Source organism: Branchiostoma lanceolatum, chromosome 3 (genome assembly GCF_035083965.1).
Source record: "Branchiostoma lanceolatum isolate klBraLanc5 chromosome 3, klBraLanc5.hap2, whole genome shotgun sequence".
Classification (NCBI taxonomy): Eukaryota; Metazoa; Chordata; class Leptocardii; order Amphioxiformes; family Branchiostomatidae; genus Branchiostoma; species Branchiostoma lanceolatum.
In genome coordinates, this window is record NC_089724.1 from 24,748,721 (window position 1) to 24,766,443 (window position 17,723).

A 17,723-nucleotide genomic window follows, 5' to 3' on the forward strand; every position below is an offset into this window, starting at 1 on the left:
CATTGTGTATATCTCTGTCTAAGCTACCTGCATACTAAATATCATGGAAATCTGTTGTTCCTTTGTTCAGTTATTCTCCTTAGAAGATTTTCACGAAAACGCCCCTGCAGTTTCAGAGGAAGCTGCTAGGGGGCCCAAACCTACACCACTTCTCTATTACATCACAAGCTATCTGCCACCCAAAAGACCACAGCACGTCCAGGTCAAAAGATACAAAAATTGCAGTTCTGCTGCAGTACCAAGGTCACATACCAGGGGGCCCAAAATCGACCTTAAATTTCGGCTTTACAACACCCGCCCACATCCCAAATTTCATTGTAATCCATCAAGAGGTTCTTGAGTTATGCTGACTGGAGTGGTGCGGAAACACAAACATACACACATACATACACACATACACACACACAGACAGACACACCCAAAACAATATCTCCATGTTTCATGGAGATAACAAAGACTGATACACAAACTCCAGTTCTATGTCAAAGAATGCAGTTCGACTCTACAAGGTTACACCATGTCAAAGAATGTAGGTCGACTCTACAAGGTTATACCATGTCAAAGGATGTAGGTCATAGTTCATGGCAACTGGGTACGTGTCTAACCTGTTTGTCTGCGGTCGTGGTTAAAGATGGCTGCGGCATTCTTGAATTGGATAACCGAGTCCATGCAGAATATATCACAAATCTCTGGGCTGACTCTGCAATCTTTTCTCGTATTCATTACGGCCTTTCTGCTGGCATATTTACTCTTGAATCGCCCAAGAAACATGCCTCCTTACCCGGCAGGAAGTGTGCCTGTTCTCGGACACCTCCTCGCCTTAGGCCGAGCACCTCACCTCAAGCTGACGGCATGGAGGCCGCAGTACGGGGACGTCTTCACCGTCAGGATGGGGATGAAAGATATGGTGGTTCTGAACGGCTACACTGCCGTCAAGGACGCGCTCGTGGACAGGTCCAAGCTGTTCGCATCCAGGCCGCCAAACTTCCTGTTTGATTCATCATTTGGTTTCGGAAAAGGTAAAGTATTCCATTTCCAGTCCTTTTGTATACTATGAATTTGGAAATTTGATCTACGTTTTAGAAATCATCGATCAATTTTGGCGGCACCTTGGGGGCGAGCCTAATGGTATGATATTGTGTGCAGTCGGCAAAAATTCTAGGAATTGTGAAGGGATGCGTACACAGGAATTTTAGTCCCAAGAGATATTAGTCATGAATTGAAATGGTAGAAAGTGGATCATGTAGGCTCGCCGGAGCATTCGTTATAGAAAACTGAGACATTCGGCCACAGGTGTCAGCCAGATGTAGTAAGTTCAGTTGTATATCTACATGCCAGGACCATCCGGTCGACAATGAAAGAAAGAATATCATTGACAGGAACATACTGTCATGCAATTTTTTCCCAGGTTTGGTTTGTGTAATATGCCTAGCTCTATAGTAACAGACAATCGTCGCCATGGCAATATAAATGATTTTATTGCTTTTCGTGTTGCACAAGTCATGTTCGTGCACCAAGAAGGAAGGGAAAGCATACCATTGTTTTCCCTATACGTATAGGTTATATACTGTTCTATAAAATGGGGGGCAAAAGCTCTCCCTTTCCAAGAGTGTAGAGAGGTGCAGCGCTGTTACCCTACATAGATCCACTATTGGGGTCCTATGAGACAATGAAAAAGAGGGGGAAAACACTCATATGTCATCATTAAAATATATTGAGGTCATCGTCTTTTTCCTGAAGACATTGGTACTGCATGTTGGGGGACCGAGTTGACGCAGAGAAGAAGGTTTACCGCCACCGCCTTGAAGAATTTGGGCATGAAGAGTGGAGCTGGCAGCATTGAAGAGAATATCCGAGAGGAGGCGAGCTGTCTACGGAATAGGGTGGGTTGAAATCTTTCTAAAAATGAACTCAGTAAGATCTTGAATCTTCTACCTTCAATGTCTGTTGGACAAACTCGTTATTTTCCTGATGAAGGAACTTTATTTAGATTGCAGAATACGAGGGAAAGCCACATGACATCGCCCATGACGTCACCGTGACTGTTGCTAACGTCATCTGCTCCATGGTGTTCGGGAAGCGCTACGACTACGAGGATGAAACCTTCCGCGAGCTCACTGAAGCGATTTTAACGGTAGCAGCTGACCTTAGCGCCGGGCAGATCATCAACGTCTTCCCCCTGTTACGGTTTGTTCCAGGAGGTCAGCATATCACATGTGTCTTTACAGTCTTTCCTCTATCATAGATAGCCGAATTGTAGTTTCGGCTATATTTACTAGACAAGTACTGCAACCTTCTTCGGGATCCAATGACCAGTCGCTCGGTCGTGCATGATGGAAACGTAACGTCAGTAATTGTTCAGAAATGCTCGGATGTTCATAACGACCCCCCCCCCCCCCCCGCTTTTCTTCGTTGTGTTACAAGGTACCAAAAATATTGATACCAGCACAGATAAAGTTTTATGCTAAAGTTTTCCATATCGTCAGAAAATAGTACTTTGCTGATGATTTACCATTATCGCCATTCACAGTGAACCGAGCATTTCTTAGTGTATCTGGACAGGTCGCTAAGATCCAAGAGTTGTTGAAAGAAGAAATGGCTCGTCATCGCGAACGCCTGGATCGCGAGAACCCGCGAGACTTCCTCGACTTCTGCCTTCTGGAACTTGAACAGCAGGAGCATGTGAACGGTCTGACAGAGGAGATTGCCATGTACTTGGCCCAGGATCTTTTCTTTGCAGGAACAGACACAACTGCCAACACCCTGCTGTGGAGTCTGCTTTTCATGACTTTGAACCCTGATATCCAACATAAGGTACTTGTCAGCATCACATGTCACCCTATAGCTATGTCAGACGCTTGGTAAAGATCACTAGAAATTTAGGCCACTGTCCCTTTGTAGCTGCATATGCCCTCTCTCTTTGCATATACCCTACTAACTTCCAAACGTAATTCTGCAAATTTCTTACGACTTTTAGTAAGCCTTGTGGTGTTAGTGAGGGTTACTTCAAGACGATGTAATCCGAACAGGTACAAGAGGAGCTTGATGCCGTTGTTGGTGAGAGTCTGCCCACCCTGTCCCACCGTGCCCAGCTGCCCTACGTGAATGCCTGTCTGCTGGAGGTCATGCGGATCCGCCCCATCGCACCTCTTGCCATTCCCCATGCCACTACAGAGACCGTCAAAGTGCGGGAATATTACATACCCAAAGGAAGCCAGGTATTGCTACTTGCCATAAGATTTCAAATTCTTTTTATAGCGTTGCAAAGATGGTCCCTTTACTTAGAAGTGGCCACACAACTGAGAGTTAACACATTTACCCTATGGCAGTCCTGTTTCAGCCTCTACCAAGCCCTGCGAATGCCTAGGAAAAATAGTAGAAATTGAGTGAGTTGTATGAAGGGAGTCGGCTACGCAGAGAGGGTCCAATCTGCAATCCCAGGGCCTGCGAATGAAACCGTCGATGGCCAAACTCCCCTGGCAAATATTTTCCCTATAGCCTGCGCGGTGAGCTTGGTAGAGACTGGTCCTATTTAACTCGGGGTGAAGATTTACAGAAATAGTTTACTTGACATGTTAGGTTTTCAGTGTGTATCTATACGTATCAACACAATGTCTATTTTGTTTGATCCAGGTACTACTGAACCTGTACTCTGTCCACATGGACCCCGTCTACTGGCCTGATCCGGACCGGTTTGACCCCGGAAGGTTTCTGGACGCGGAAGGGAACGTCATCAACAAGCCTGAGTCCTTCATGCCTTTTTCAGGAGGTAATTTTCATTGAAAAATCATTCTAGCCAAAAAAGTGATATATTCGATAGTTGAGAGTATTTTGATGGTTATTTTTTTATCTTAATAATTTAGATGAAATGAAGATGGTTCATTATCTTCTCCAAATTTGTTTCTTACTCTTTATGCCATAAATTCTCAGTATCTGTTTTATTATTTTGTGCACTCTGTGGTGCAAGTTTGTCATTATTCAAAGTGAGACAATACTGCATGCGGTTGTCACAGCCGTGGGCGTTCCAAGTCACTTCGCGACCCCGTGTGTAAACAGAGCGCCCTTGAGTCGGCCTTCAGCCGAGTGTGCTCCGAGTGAACTTGGAAATGCGTGTGCAAACCTAGTCTTACTTCTTGGCATTCTATACCTCCAGGCCGACGCGTGTGTCTTGGTGAGCAGCTGGCCAGGATGGAACTTTTCCTGTTCTTCTCGACCCTGCTGCAGTCCTTTACCTTCAAGACGCCAGAGGGCGCTCCTCCTCCAAACGCGGACGGCGTCCTTGGTCTGACGTTGGCGCCGCATTCGTTCCAGCTATGTGTGACACCGCGTTAAGTCATTACTAGTATCACATAGAAGATTGTTTCCAGGTCAAGTGTTTTCGAAATTTGTAGTTCAGACACTTGCTGTTGGCTATATATTAGAGATTTTCTTCTCTAAGCATTCAATAACAAGATGTGTATTGGTGTCATGTTGATGATTAACTGATATTTGCCCAAAATAGTTACTCAAACAACTGGATAAAATTTTCACAAACAGTCAGACGTTTGAGACATATTAATTGACATCTGTATTTGTAATACGTCAGGCATTAAGGTTAACATGAAGTTAAGACATGTCATCATACCACATTGCCGATCAGGTGTAAAGCTATCTCTCTACTATCTAGTAGCCTTTAAAACTCCATGTTTCTCCTTCCAAGGAGTTTCACTGACGTGTTTGAACCTCGATCTATTCCTACCCTGAGGCCCAGTTTACACGTGCGTTTCCAAGCACACTCGGGGTGTTCTCTAGCCTGTGTTTACACAATTTCTCGCTGGCCGAGGTTAATGACCTCCTCCCCGAGGGGGCGGTAACATTCGGGCCAGCCGCTAGGAGCGCGACTTAGTCAGGCTACGGTGTGCTCCGAACACTCTGAACATACTCCGAGTGTACATGGAAACGCGTGTGTAAACTGAGACTACTTCATAGACAATATTGAACCCAAGAACACAGCTGTACACGTGTTGTTCACGTATTGTGCACGTGATTTGGACGTCTGTGCAATGTCCTCGTCCCCGCACCAAATAATGGACGTTCCTGGTCTGATAGGTTAATAAAATGCATTACATCATGTGTAAATATTCAACCACGTATCTAGTAGCTGTAAATTTCTTTTTCTTTAACTATCTGTTCTTAATATTACAACCAATCGAAGTACGACTTAGTTTTTCACATCATAGACAAGAAACATAACGGGAGCTGCCCAAACACGTGACGTTTTTTTACGCGCTCGAACTCACGGCGCTCCATTGCTGGTTGCCAGAGAATGGTCATGTTTTAATGAATGAATTTTGAACACATTCATCTAAAGAACATACATGGACAAGAAATGTATTCATACTGTTCATGGGCCCTTCACGCTCCGCGTTACCAGCGGAAAACGCTGTGAGACGTTTTCACGAATGTACCTTCTGATTTAGTGCTACGCCAGATAGTGTGCCTAACTTATTACGCTTTGGTAATTTGCTCTCTTCGGAAGTTTGTGATGAAGTTTGGGAAATGTAAATAAGGCTTGAAGTTTGCTATATTCTAGCTTTCTTTTGACCAGAAAATTTTGACTGTATGCATTTCTCACGTCATGTGAGAAGGGCTATATCCAGCGCATCCCAGCTCATGTTTTCACGGGAGATAGGCTACTAAGCACTGTGCGCGCGGCCCGACGTACGTCTGGCATGCGACCCGACTTACAAAATCATTACGAAAAAACGACACCGCTTACATCAACGTCTACTTATTGGGAAATATCTTCGCCATCTCTGTATTCAGTTTCCTTTTCATAGACGGTACCAATCACATATTAGAGCGTTACAAAGCTGTGCTTTGAATCGCCGTCCGCCACCATCGCGGCCCAAAAAAATGGCGGGAAAACAACGTCGGCAGACGGCAGCGATGTTAACGTGTTTTCTTTGGTCGGTTTTCTTCTCAACAAACACTTAAAGACCCAATTTTTGTGTGTTTTATGAAGTTATATTTCTTATGTGTATGATAGTTGTGTATCTGCTTGGCACAGGTCGTATATTTAGGTGCCGGGTCGTCTAGCTACGCAGTGACCCTCTACTCAGCGTTGCCATCATTATTGTCAAAATACTATTCTCGACAAAACAAGAAATAAATATGTATAGATATGTTTTGAATGCAAATAACAATTATGTGCATGAACTTGGTTTATTTACCTTCCTTATGAGCATTGTCAGTGGACAAAAACAAGGCGTACTTATGCATAAAAAGATCACTAAAAGATCCGTCACGTGTTAGGGCGCGTCATGACTTAGGGCAACCCCCCTTATAGCAAAAATTATGTTTTTGATGATATCTGCAACCAAGGTTTTGTTTGTTATAGCCTTGGTTCATTCATTAAAACTCAAATCGGTCTGCGCAAGCTGGTCGCCTTTTATTGAGGTCATATGGGAAGATAAGGGTTAGACAAGATGTGACAAAGATACAGAATATATGATTAAAGTCCTGATAAATCCATAAACATATATCCTTTCACATATACTTTATTACAAAAACACATACATGTAGTAACAAAATATTTAGTTGTCTTGTGGTTCGTGTCCACCCATTCCGGTCGTTTCTGTCATAGCAAAAGTCTCCGAAAAGATCGAGGACGTTTGGCTCTAGCTCTATCTTCTTCCGCCGTCTTTCATAACACGTGTTGTGTTATTGAACACGAGGCACGTGCACGTGCAAATGTCCATGACCCATGTCCAAAAATAACGCACGATCTTTTCTGACCAATGACGATCGCGGACGAGCGCTTGTTTGTTTCGTGCTAATGAATCATAATGTATCATAACTAGAACAGCTATTTATACAGACGCAGACGATAACAGCACATCGGTAAGCTGAGCCTGGACCTAAGTCAGCCCATTCCTGCACCATCGGTAGGTAACTTACATATGATTTAGACATTTTGTGTCAAGCAGGAAATACTGAAAAACGGAAGTCAAATATGTCCACCATCAAATAAGATGGTAGAGTTAAGCCCCGGTCACATACATCGTACGATGCACCTACGATAGCATATCCCGTACATCGCACGATGATCGTAGGTAAATCGCAGGTAAATCGTCGGTAAAATCAGCTATCGCCGAGGGCCGAGCGATATTCAACATGTCATGCATCGTCGTAAGATTTTTATAGCCCCTAATTCAGGCTTTACTGCGGCCTTTTTGTAATTTTAAGGTGACAAATTCATGAATTTTGACCGTGTTCTGATGGTTTCAGTTACCCTGATATTGCCTGATATTGATATAGTAACCATCAGAACACAGTAGAAGGCAGAAAACAGCGCGCCCGTAGAAGAGCCTGCTTCCAAGTTTATATTTTCCACGTGTTAGATCCTGTACCACGTGCAGGTGATGCATACAATTGTTTAATGGCTCGTTGTTTTCTGGTTGCTATTGTGTTCTGATGGTTAAACTTTGCATCAACATCGGCAATATCAGGGAAAACTTAAACCACCAGAACGCGGTCGAAATTTATGAATTTGTCACCTTGTACCTCATCATGAGAAATAAAGGCCGTAGTAAAGCCTGCTGACAATGCTCATAAGGGGCTTTAAAAATGGATAAAATTTTGAACGCGTTCAAAATCCTTTTTAGCTGTATTTTCCATCGCATGACGGCGATTGCTAATTTTACGTGCGATTGACCTGCGATTGACCTAGGTACACTAAAAAAAACATCGTACGATGACCACAACTTTATACATCTTAACTATTGCACCCGATTTTCCCAAACGTACGACGTACGGCGATGTCATCGCAGATGAAACCCCCATCGCAGGTACGACGTGCGATTTCTGTGACCGTAGCTTAAATCGTATAATATAATAAAAAGCAAATTATGACTCCTCCGAGTTGTATCGATCGGCAAAATATTTCGTTTGTGTCTTTGTTGTCATAGGAAGCCTTTCCCTGTGGATTATACCAATGCGTTACAAAATGGAATCCGCGACTTCCTTCTTCATTCTAACCCTGCTAACCACTACTGTTGGGAAGAACCTTCATTATACCGGTCATAACTTAACGCACGTCCCAATAGACTCCATCACGCCAGACGCATATAAAGTCAGTCTGTCAGACAACAAAATATCCCACCTTGGCTCCTTCAAAACAACGCCGTACATTCGGCATCTGTTTATCGCCAACAACAGGGTAAACAACCTATCCCCGCAAACCTTAGCTTCCGACGTCTGGGTGACCTTCGTGTTCTGGATCTGAACAGAAACTGTATCGTTTTCGTCTTTTCCGACCTCACCGCGCTTTTAGATCTCTTCCTCTCAAACAACCTGATTTCCGCCATATCAGAACGCGCCTTCCACGGTCTGGCAAGTCTGGAGTTCCTGGAACTTTCCGGGAATAGACTGTCTGTGGTTCCCATGCAGGCCATCAGGCTGATTCCTAGTAAACAGCTACTGCTAGTATTGCTCATGGTTAACAACATCAGTCACATACCGAGAGATATAAAATCAGCGCACCCGTCCGCTTCTTACCAGTTCCAGGGGAACCCTTTGCGCTGTCCTGATGGACAGGTCAGTCGTGATGATGTGGTTAACGTTGATATCATGGAGAAATGGCCCATAATAACACCTTACACCATCAACACTGAACATAACCGCTCTTTCGTTGGAAAGTCTTTCCTCGCCAGGTCCGGTTTGTTTAAATACTTTGGTGTTCTTCCCAACACATTCTACATAAGTGAACATCATTCTATTAAACTGCCTTTTTATTTAATGGGCATTTACATACGTTTTTATTCCTACTCCTGGCACACCCCGACAGGGCGCCGCCACACGGCCAATAAAACACTCGTGGTGGAAGATTTCAGCGCGGAAGATTCGGGCATGTACACGAGTGAAATGGGCATGCCTGGTAGCACGATGAGCTATCGGTTTGATCTGCTGCTGTGCCTTTCTAACCGACCAAATGAGAAACAGGAACAAAACACGACCATGTCGCCCCCATTCGACAACATTTCCTCACCAGGTAAAAACAACACAGACACGTGTGTGGGTTCTACGAACCAATCCTGTTGTTCCTACTTCCTTGCTAACTGTCGACCAAATGAGAAACAGGGACAAGACACGACTATGTTGCCTCCATTCGATAACATTTCCCCACCAGGTATAAACATCACAGACACGTGTGTGGGTTCAACGAACCAATCCTGTTGTTCCTACTGGTTAGTTTTCAAGCCATCATTTCATCAAAAGTTCTGTGTTGTTGGAAGCACAAACTCAAAAGCAAAACCCACCGTCGTATTTATCATTGTCATTTCTGTTAGCGCCATTCTTATTGTACTCTTTCCTTCCGCGTTATTTTGTTGGAAAAAACGACGAACGCGGCCAGAAAACAATCGCACCGCCCGTGCAACATTGGACACGGGGGTACAAGCCATCCCCCTCCACACCCTGCCAAATTTAAGAGAACATTCCACAGAGGTAGAATCGAACCCGAGCGCACTTCCTCTTGCACGTCTGCAATCACGAGAATCTCACTGGTCGGCCATGAAAATGGTAGCCACGCAATACAGTTTCCACTGCGTGGCAGAGGCGCCCCAGCGGATACGGTCGGTACCACAGAAGATCAGGTTCATCACCATGACAACGTTGACGCATCAGATGCAGATGAGTTCCAGCATCACCTTTATGCCTCTGCAGCGCCGCCCCCTCTACCGGTCTCTGAGGAGGCTGCAGCTCGCACTGTAGATACAGAAATTCTAGAAGGAGTATCTGAACAACCTTCTTTTCCAGTCGGAAATAACGATACTGGTGAGGAAGAAATGCATTACGGAATAGCCTCGGCAAATTCACTGTACCAACGAGATACGGATTTCAATCTTGGAAGTCTCACAAGTTACGATACAAGTGTCACCGCTGCAAATTACCGTGCGATAGATGGGAACAAACTGGAAGAAAGACCTTATGCCATAACAAAAACAAACACACTTTATCAACGAGATACGGCGGCAGGTCGTAGAACTCTAACCAGTGAGCGTACAGATAGCGCCGCCCGCACCGCAAGTTTCAGTGAGGCAGATGCGAACGAAACGGAGACCGTCATCACTGACTTGTACGGACAGCCAACTGATCACGCTGCCATGTCACATGAGCTAACAAGGACGGCAAGTCACGAGTCTGTGGCGGATTTGGGCGTTCTGTGTGACTGGAGTGGTGCGGCAACTATCGAGTAACTTAAGTATTTAAAAATCCATTTTCCCACCCAAACTGTCAAAGAGTGGAACTTGTTACCAAATACATCCATGCTAGCCTCCGTTGCAGACTCCTTCGTCTGTTTTCTTTTTCAAGTTACAGTTTTACTATTACACTTTTTTTCTTATTGCTTCCCGGCCAGCAATAAGAAAAAATGTAATAGTAAAACTGTAACTTGAAAAAGAAAACAGCCGGAAGGAGTCTGCAACGGAGGCTACATCCATGCAGTGAGGTATATAATTACATCAATTACAACTTTTAAACAACTTAGATGCTGTAACCTTATGCCTCTGGGGTTCGTTACTTCAAGGAGGTTTTATTTCTATATAAAACCTCATTGGTTACATTCAGGACTGTTAATAGAATTCGTTGCTTTCTGTTTCTTAGGTTCATGGGTATTTGAAGGTATTTTGTGATTCTATTTCTTTTTAACTTAGAAACATTACACTAAATATTGCACTTAATAACTGATGTGTGCATGAAAATGAATTATGTAATTTCATTCTAGATTTGATTAATTTTTCGTGGTTGATACTTCATCATTCAAATTTGATGTATCCGACCAATTAACGAAGTCATCCTTAATCCAATCATTTAAAACTAAATATTGCTATATAATCCCTCTCTCCAGCCTCAAAACATGTTTTACTTCCGAGGGGTTTCAATTTCTTGTTTTGAAATCTACCTATTCCTACCGAGAGACTCCCAGAGAAATGTTTGACATCTGAGAAAATTGAACCCAAGGACACAGCTGTGCACGTGTTGTTCACGTGTTGTGCGCGTGTTGTGCGCGTGTTCGGGACGCCTGAGCGATGTCCTCGTCCCTGCAACAGAAACGTGGACGTTAACGGCAAGAACGGAAATACATCTTTCTCACGCATGCAGCAGACGTGATAGAATGAAAACGAGGCCAATGAGGCAAACAAACATTCAAACAAAAATCATTTTCCATTCAGGAAGGAAATGTCGGTCAGCAATGTTACAGTACCCGGAAAAGCTGCTAGGGGGCCCAAAATCGCAATGGTTTGTTGAGACTTCAACAACTACCCACATACTAGAATTCATACAAATCCATGAAAAGGATCTCGAGTTACAGGTGCGAAAACACAACTACACAACCAAAAAAGAACTACCGTCGGAAGACCATATTTCCTAGGAAAAATATCGTGTTTTTACGTTACTACATCCAAGGCTATTTTAACATCCTTGCTACATCAAAGAACATCCACGCGGTGAAATAATGAATATTGCGTAGTAATCTAGATCCCACAGTAAATGTTGATTTGATTGCATTCTGGTGAAACCAGCGAAAAATGTCATCTTACAAAAAAAGAACAGCTTCAAACGTCTGGTAAAATGCTGAATAATGCATGTTACTCCCACAAAAGCTACATAAACACATTCTCTTGTGCAAATGACCACATTCTCAGGCCTCCCAGGGTTGCTACATAAGGCTGGTTCGAGCGGACATCCCTGTGGTGAAGGTAGTGTACTGTAGTATAGGCCAGTGCAGGGTTGAGGATATCTAGTGGTTTTCAGAGGTGAGACGATATTAGATCCGTTGTTCTAGTGATGGAGCTAGGTAGCATTGAGAAACAAATTTCGCAGTGAAGAAACTTCGCAGAAATTCTGTCCTATTCAGCAGCATTTGAGAATCTGGTGTTTCCACTATGGCTGTAAATTTGATGGTAAAGTTCTATCTAGTGTTAGTTGTACGTCTGACAGTGCCGTGTGTAGAGGCAGGGGACTGGCAACACTGTCAGAAGGTATCACAGGAGAGATGTAGTGTTGGCGACAGTAGCTATGAAGGATCGCAGTCTGAATACCGGCATGACACTGGCGTGTACAAGTCCAGGTGGAACAAAGGCCCATATAGTTACCAAGGGCCTTTCAATAGCATCAATGTATACCCAAGCTTCATGTCCTGCTACAGCTGTGCAGGAAGTGTATCAGGTAGCTCTGTCGCAGGTGAAGTCCAGAGTGTCACCCTGAGTCCCTCCCAACGGGACATCACCGTTATGATACTTGTCATAGCCGATCACAACGTTGGCACATTGAATACAGGTGACACCACCGCAGTCTCTAAGATACCATGTGGTACAGAGTGTAGCGTATGGCTCGTAAACTGTAACATAACAACCATAGAGGTAGGCGCGTTTGCTAAGCTTCCACAGGTGAAGACGCTGGTCATCTGGCGGAGCAACCTTCAGACCCTGAAACACGGCGTGTTTGAGGGGATGGAAGGCCTCGAAGACCTGGCTCTACTAGAGAACAACATAACCTGTCTGGAGGTTAGTTCACCGCACGCACGTATGGTATAAAACGACTTGTTAGATCTCGAGTGACAGACTATAGACAGAGTTTCATTGCATTACTTTGTGTTTATTACAGTTACCATCAAAATGAATTACATAATAATAATAAGTTTATTGCAAGTTCTTGCCCGTAGGCTAATTGCAAGTACATGTAACATGAAAGGACGGACAGACAATTGATAACAATATAGCATGACTTTTCTAGTCTAAATAATAACACTAAATTCTGGTTTGGGTTTGACTTCTTTTTCCGAGACAGTGGAAGACGAATGATCCCACTTTTTCTATGATGTGTGGGTTTTGTAATGTTAAGAGGAGAGTAGTTTTCTTGTCTGTTAACTTGGAGAAATTTGGATGGAATTTGGTGGCCTCCTGAAACAGCGCCTTTCTTTCTTGATCGTAGAAGGGGCAACTTGAACAAGTCACGGCATTTTCAATGTATCTACAACAACATTGATAGGTTAAGGATATTTATCATTCTCAGTTTGTCATAAAAGCTGTCGCAAAAGCTATATCTTGCTGGCTAGGTTTGAATACTTTTATTACCTCCATAAAAATGGAGGTTATATTTTCAGTGGGGTTTGTCTGTGTGTCTGTAAACAAGATAACTCAAGAACGGCCAGACGGATTGGTTTCGTATTATTCGGAAATGTGAATATGTTGCGCACAAATTATACTAGTGAGCAGGTTTGTAAGTTAGTTAAAGATGGCCATTTCAATGCAAAAGAAATTATACAAATTCAAAATATTTCATGGAGGTATGAGATCGCCGAACTCTAGTTTTCAAACCCGTTTTAAAGTGGTCTAAAACACTACTTTTATATGATAGGCTGGTGCCTTCGACGGCTTGCCATTGTTGATGTCCCTCTATCTCGTGGACAACCAAATCCTGACGATGGCTCCCGACATGCTGCGTGGACTACAGCTGAGCTGGCTGGACGTAAGTATAAATTCTATCTGGTACATAGCACCTGGGGTACTGCAGGAAACGCAGTCTGTGCGAAGTATCTATCTCTTAGAGAACAAGCTTCAGTCAGTCAGCGTGGAAATGTTTGCTAAGCTTGTAAACATGCAGGTCTTGCACTTGGAGTACAACGAAATCTCTTGGATTGCAGATGGCGCATTCCAGTCAAATAAGCAACTGGGTGTGCTTAATTTGGTGGGCAACAAGCTGACCTATCTATCAGGGCTTTGGATCAAACAGGCGACCAACCGAATCCTAGTGGATCTTAAGGGAAATGCTATAGCCGCTGCCTATCTGGGAAGAATGAGTCAGAGGTTGAATGTTCGAATTCCCGACAATCCACTTCGTTGTACTGGTGCGAACATTGGGTTGTATGAACATCTGTTTAGGCGCTGGAAATCCCGGTTAGGGCCTCCTCCTCGATATTCCAAGATGTCCCTTCAGGGTGTCCCGCCTCATCCTTAATGGAAATTCCTGCTGTACCGGTAAACGTTAGCGCCCTACCCTGCCCGGCACCATTTGTGGAGATCCTAAACGTAGTACAAAATCATGAGTCACCGGAATACAGAGTCGTTGGTAACGTGTACTGGGAGGAACTGCCCCAAGTGTCCTGGACCTTTCCCAATAGATCAGAACACTCAATGAACTTAACGTTCAACACAAACACAACGACACACGCCAGTCTGGCAATAGGCAACCTAACTGTGAGGGTGGGGACCTACCTAAGGGCTGAGGGGTGGACAAAATGTAACATGAAGGATCTTGATATCGGGGAACCCGGGAAACAGACCGCATGTTCTAACTACATGGGGAGGTCAAGCTTCACTCTTTGGCTTGAGGGTTCGGGGACTTTGGCATTGAGGAACACACTATGTACTGCTTCCTCGGCTGGTGGGTATTACGCAACCAACCTTGAGGTATCAAACGACACGCACATGTCACATTTTCACATAACACAACGTCTCACTACAACAGCGCTCCCACTGATGAGCACAGTACAACATCGTGCTACAACACGCCAAACAACAGCGCCCTCAACGATCAGTATCAGCACGAGTGTCGATAGATACAACAATGTCATGTGGTATATTTGGGTTGCAGCCACTGTTGGACTTTTGTTGGTTATGAAGGTAGTTTGGGAATATTTCAGGTGTGTGAAAGTTAAGCTCTGTCCTATCGCTAGAGATGATAGTGCACAACAACCCCTTGGTGTCCGTGCGGTCATTGTCTGCTCCAACTGGCCTGTCGGAGATCACGACAGGTCGGGCGAGTCAGTCATCAGTCCTTACGCGGAAGGTCGTTTTGAAGACCACGACAGTTTGGATGAATCAGAATCAGTCATCAGCCCATACGCTGAAGGTCGTTTTGCAGACCACGACAGTTTGCGTGGCACAGATTCTTCTGTCTCTTCAGACGTTGTCCCTTACGGACAAGCAGCGCTGTGTGCAGCTTACGTAAAGCGTGATCGAAGCAGTTACGAAAATACTAGCACGGGAAATTCAAATGTATCCGATCAAAACTGCTACAACCACCTTTCCATTCCCCCCAACCTGGGCGCCGCCCAGTCCTCTGCCTACCAGCAGCGTAGTAGCTACGAAAATACTAGCGCCGGAAATACAAGCATGTCCGACCAAAACTGCTACCAGCACCCTTCCATTCTCCCCAACCCGGGCGCCGCCCAGTCCTCTGCCTACCAGCAGTGTAGTAGTTACGAAAATACTAGCGCCGGAAATTCCAACATGTCCGACCAAAACTGCTACCAGCACCCTTCCATTCTCCCCAACCCGGGCGCCACCCAGTCCTCTGCCTACCAACAGCGTAGTAGTTACGAAAACACTAGCGCCGGAAATTCCAACATGTCCGACCAAAACTGCTACCAGCACCCTTCCATTCTCCCCAACCTGGGCGCCACCCAGTCCTCTGCCTACCAACAGCGTAGTAGTTACGAAAATACTAGCGCCGGAAATTCCAACATGTCCGACCAAAACTGCTACCAGCACCCTTCCATTCTCCCCAACCCGGGCGCCACCAAGTCCTCTGCCTACCAGCAGCGTAGTAGTTACGAAAATACTAGCGCCGGAAATTCCAACACGTCCGACCAAAACTGCTACCAGCACCCTTCCATTCTCCCCAACCCGGGCGCCGCCAAGTCCTCTGCCTACCAACAGCGTAGTAGTTACGAAAATACTAGCGCCGGAAATTCCAACACGTCCGACCAAAACTGCTACCAGCACCCTTCTATTCTCCCCAACCCGGGCGCCACCAAGTCCTCTGCCTACCAGCAGAGTGATGATCCTATCCCCGCTGCGCAAAGTTCTCGCGACTCGCCCTGCTATAACTCAGCTGCTGTGGCACCTGACGTAGAACGTACCCTGTCCAACACATATGTCCAACATGACCCCAAGGTAAAACAGTCTTCAGCCCCGCAGAATCCCCCGTAGCCGACAGCTATGAACCTGCTTCCCTGCCCACTTGTGTGGAGGGAACCTATGAGTAAAACAATCCTAGACAGTCCACTAACTCTGATTCAATGACGCGCGCCCATTGCTGCAACGTTAGTAACATACAGTCAGAATGACCTGAGACAGACTAGAAATAACTCCCCGGAGTCCCCTGATACAAACAGCTACGAGCCTCAAATGATTAAGTGTCTAGGCAATGGGGTGGTAGATTTTTTAGCGTTGGCTGACTGTGATATGTCATTATTTAGTAGAATGTCCGTAATTAGACATAGCTTACAAAATAAACAAAATTAAACCTGTCCGTTTATAGCAGCACGTAATAAGTAAAAAGTCATACGTTTCAATTTCGGACATGGTTTATCAGATTTACCTCTTTCTTGGGCTTGAAGATATATGAGCGTATAGAAACGACAATGCGTCTAGTGAGGGCCCCGTTTCCAAAACGTATACGTATGGCAAATGGCAAAGATGACTCCAAATTAAAGAAGCGATCCTAAAGGATTCCGAGTAGGCAAGAGTCACCCCGGGCCTGATAAGCGAAGCCCTTCCCATTTGCCAAACTCGGAACGCAGCTAAAACATTTGCTCCACGGCTTCATCTCTGCCAGAGGCCTTCGCGGATGCCGAGTAACTTACGCGGCTACCACGAAAAAGACCGAAATACTCGAAGTGTCCGTGCGGGACGATCCAGAAAGCGAGAAGGGCGATAATTACCGCGGATAACCGGAGGAAGTTTGTTTTGGGGTGGTTTTGGACGTACGGTCTCCGTGGTCGAATAGTCGTAGTCTGTTCTACTACGCCTGATGCGTTCATTTGCACAAATGCCTACCAGACAAACAAGCTTAGGGAGTGGCGTGAACTAAACATATCTTTCAGAAACTGAAATTACCCAGGCATAAATTCGCCAATACTTCATGTAGAATAATGTAGCGATTGTACCGATCTCTCTCTACGCGGCAATGTAGTAGTTTTTTTCTTAATATAGTATCTATTGTTATCAATGGTAATACGTGTACATGTAGTAGTTTTCCCTTTCATTTAGCAACGGTTAGCTATTAGACTTTAATTCAAGTTGTAAATTGTAGGAATGAGAGCGGTAACGTACTTCATGTGATATCTTGTAATAGTTGTTAGATTGTGATATTGACTCCTCCATCTGAAATATTTTATATGTGCCATCAATTGAGTAGTCCGATAGTTGCATCGGATGAAGAAGTACTAGACATAGCTTTAAAGTGAAAAACTATGCCATCTAGCCATTCATCAAGCGGCTTTCTATGCACCAAAGAAATAAGAGGCATATTCTTCGTACATTCGTGAAGCGCAAACCTTTACATGTCTTGCATTTGTTTGGTTCCGCTGTTATTTCATATTTCACCTCTTTCCCAAAATCGCAATCCTTACCATTTGCCTCAGTCTGTACAAGAAAATGATGGTGGTTGTCTGTTTTTGGTGTACTAGGACTGCGTGTATTGTACCTGTACCTGTAAATGTATCTAGGTACAGGTTTAGACCTGAAAATTGTGTATAACTGTACCTGTATATGTACCTGTAAATCATTCAGGTACAGGTGCATGAACATGTAGTATAGATGTATCTACACTTGAGCAAAATAAACATTAGTGGCTATCATCATTTACAATCTACAGATGAGAGGCAAGCAGAAACCGATATCATGATAATGTACATTTGGCAGTATTCACAGATGAGCCGCTTAAGAATGGGA

The 17,723-nt window shown here is 44.5% G+C and overlaps 1 protein-coding gene across 1 annotated transcript; it reads left to right on the plus strand.

Annotated features, from left to right (window-relative positions):
* The first annotated feature begins 486 nt into the window (after window positions 1-486).
* On the plus strand, window positions 487-4,459 carry LOC136431172 (cytochrome P450 2U1-like). Its single transcript, XM_066422452.1, has 7 exons — window positions 487-1,019; window positions 1,741-1,883; window positions 1,991-2,201; window positions 2,531-2,814; window positions 3,030-3,218; window positions 3,634-3,769; window positions 4,154-4,459. Exons 1-7 carry the CDS (start codon window positions 632-634, stop codon window positions 4,330-4,332), a joined length of 1,530 nt encoding a protein of 509 aa, XP_066278549.1. The 5' UTR covers window positions 487-631; the 3' UTR covers window positions 4,333-4,459.
* Window positions 4,460-17,723: the final 13,264 nt, after the last annotated feature.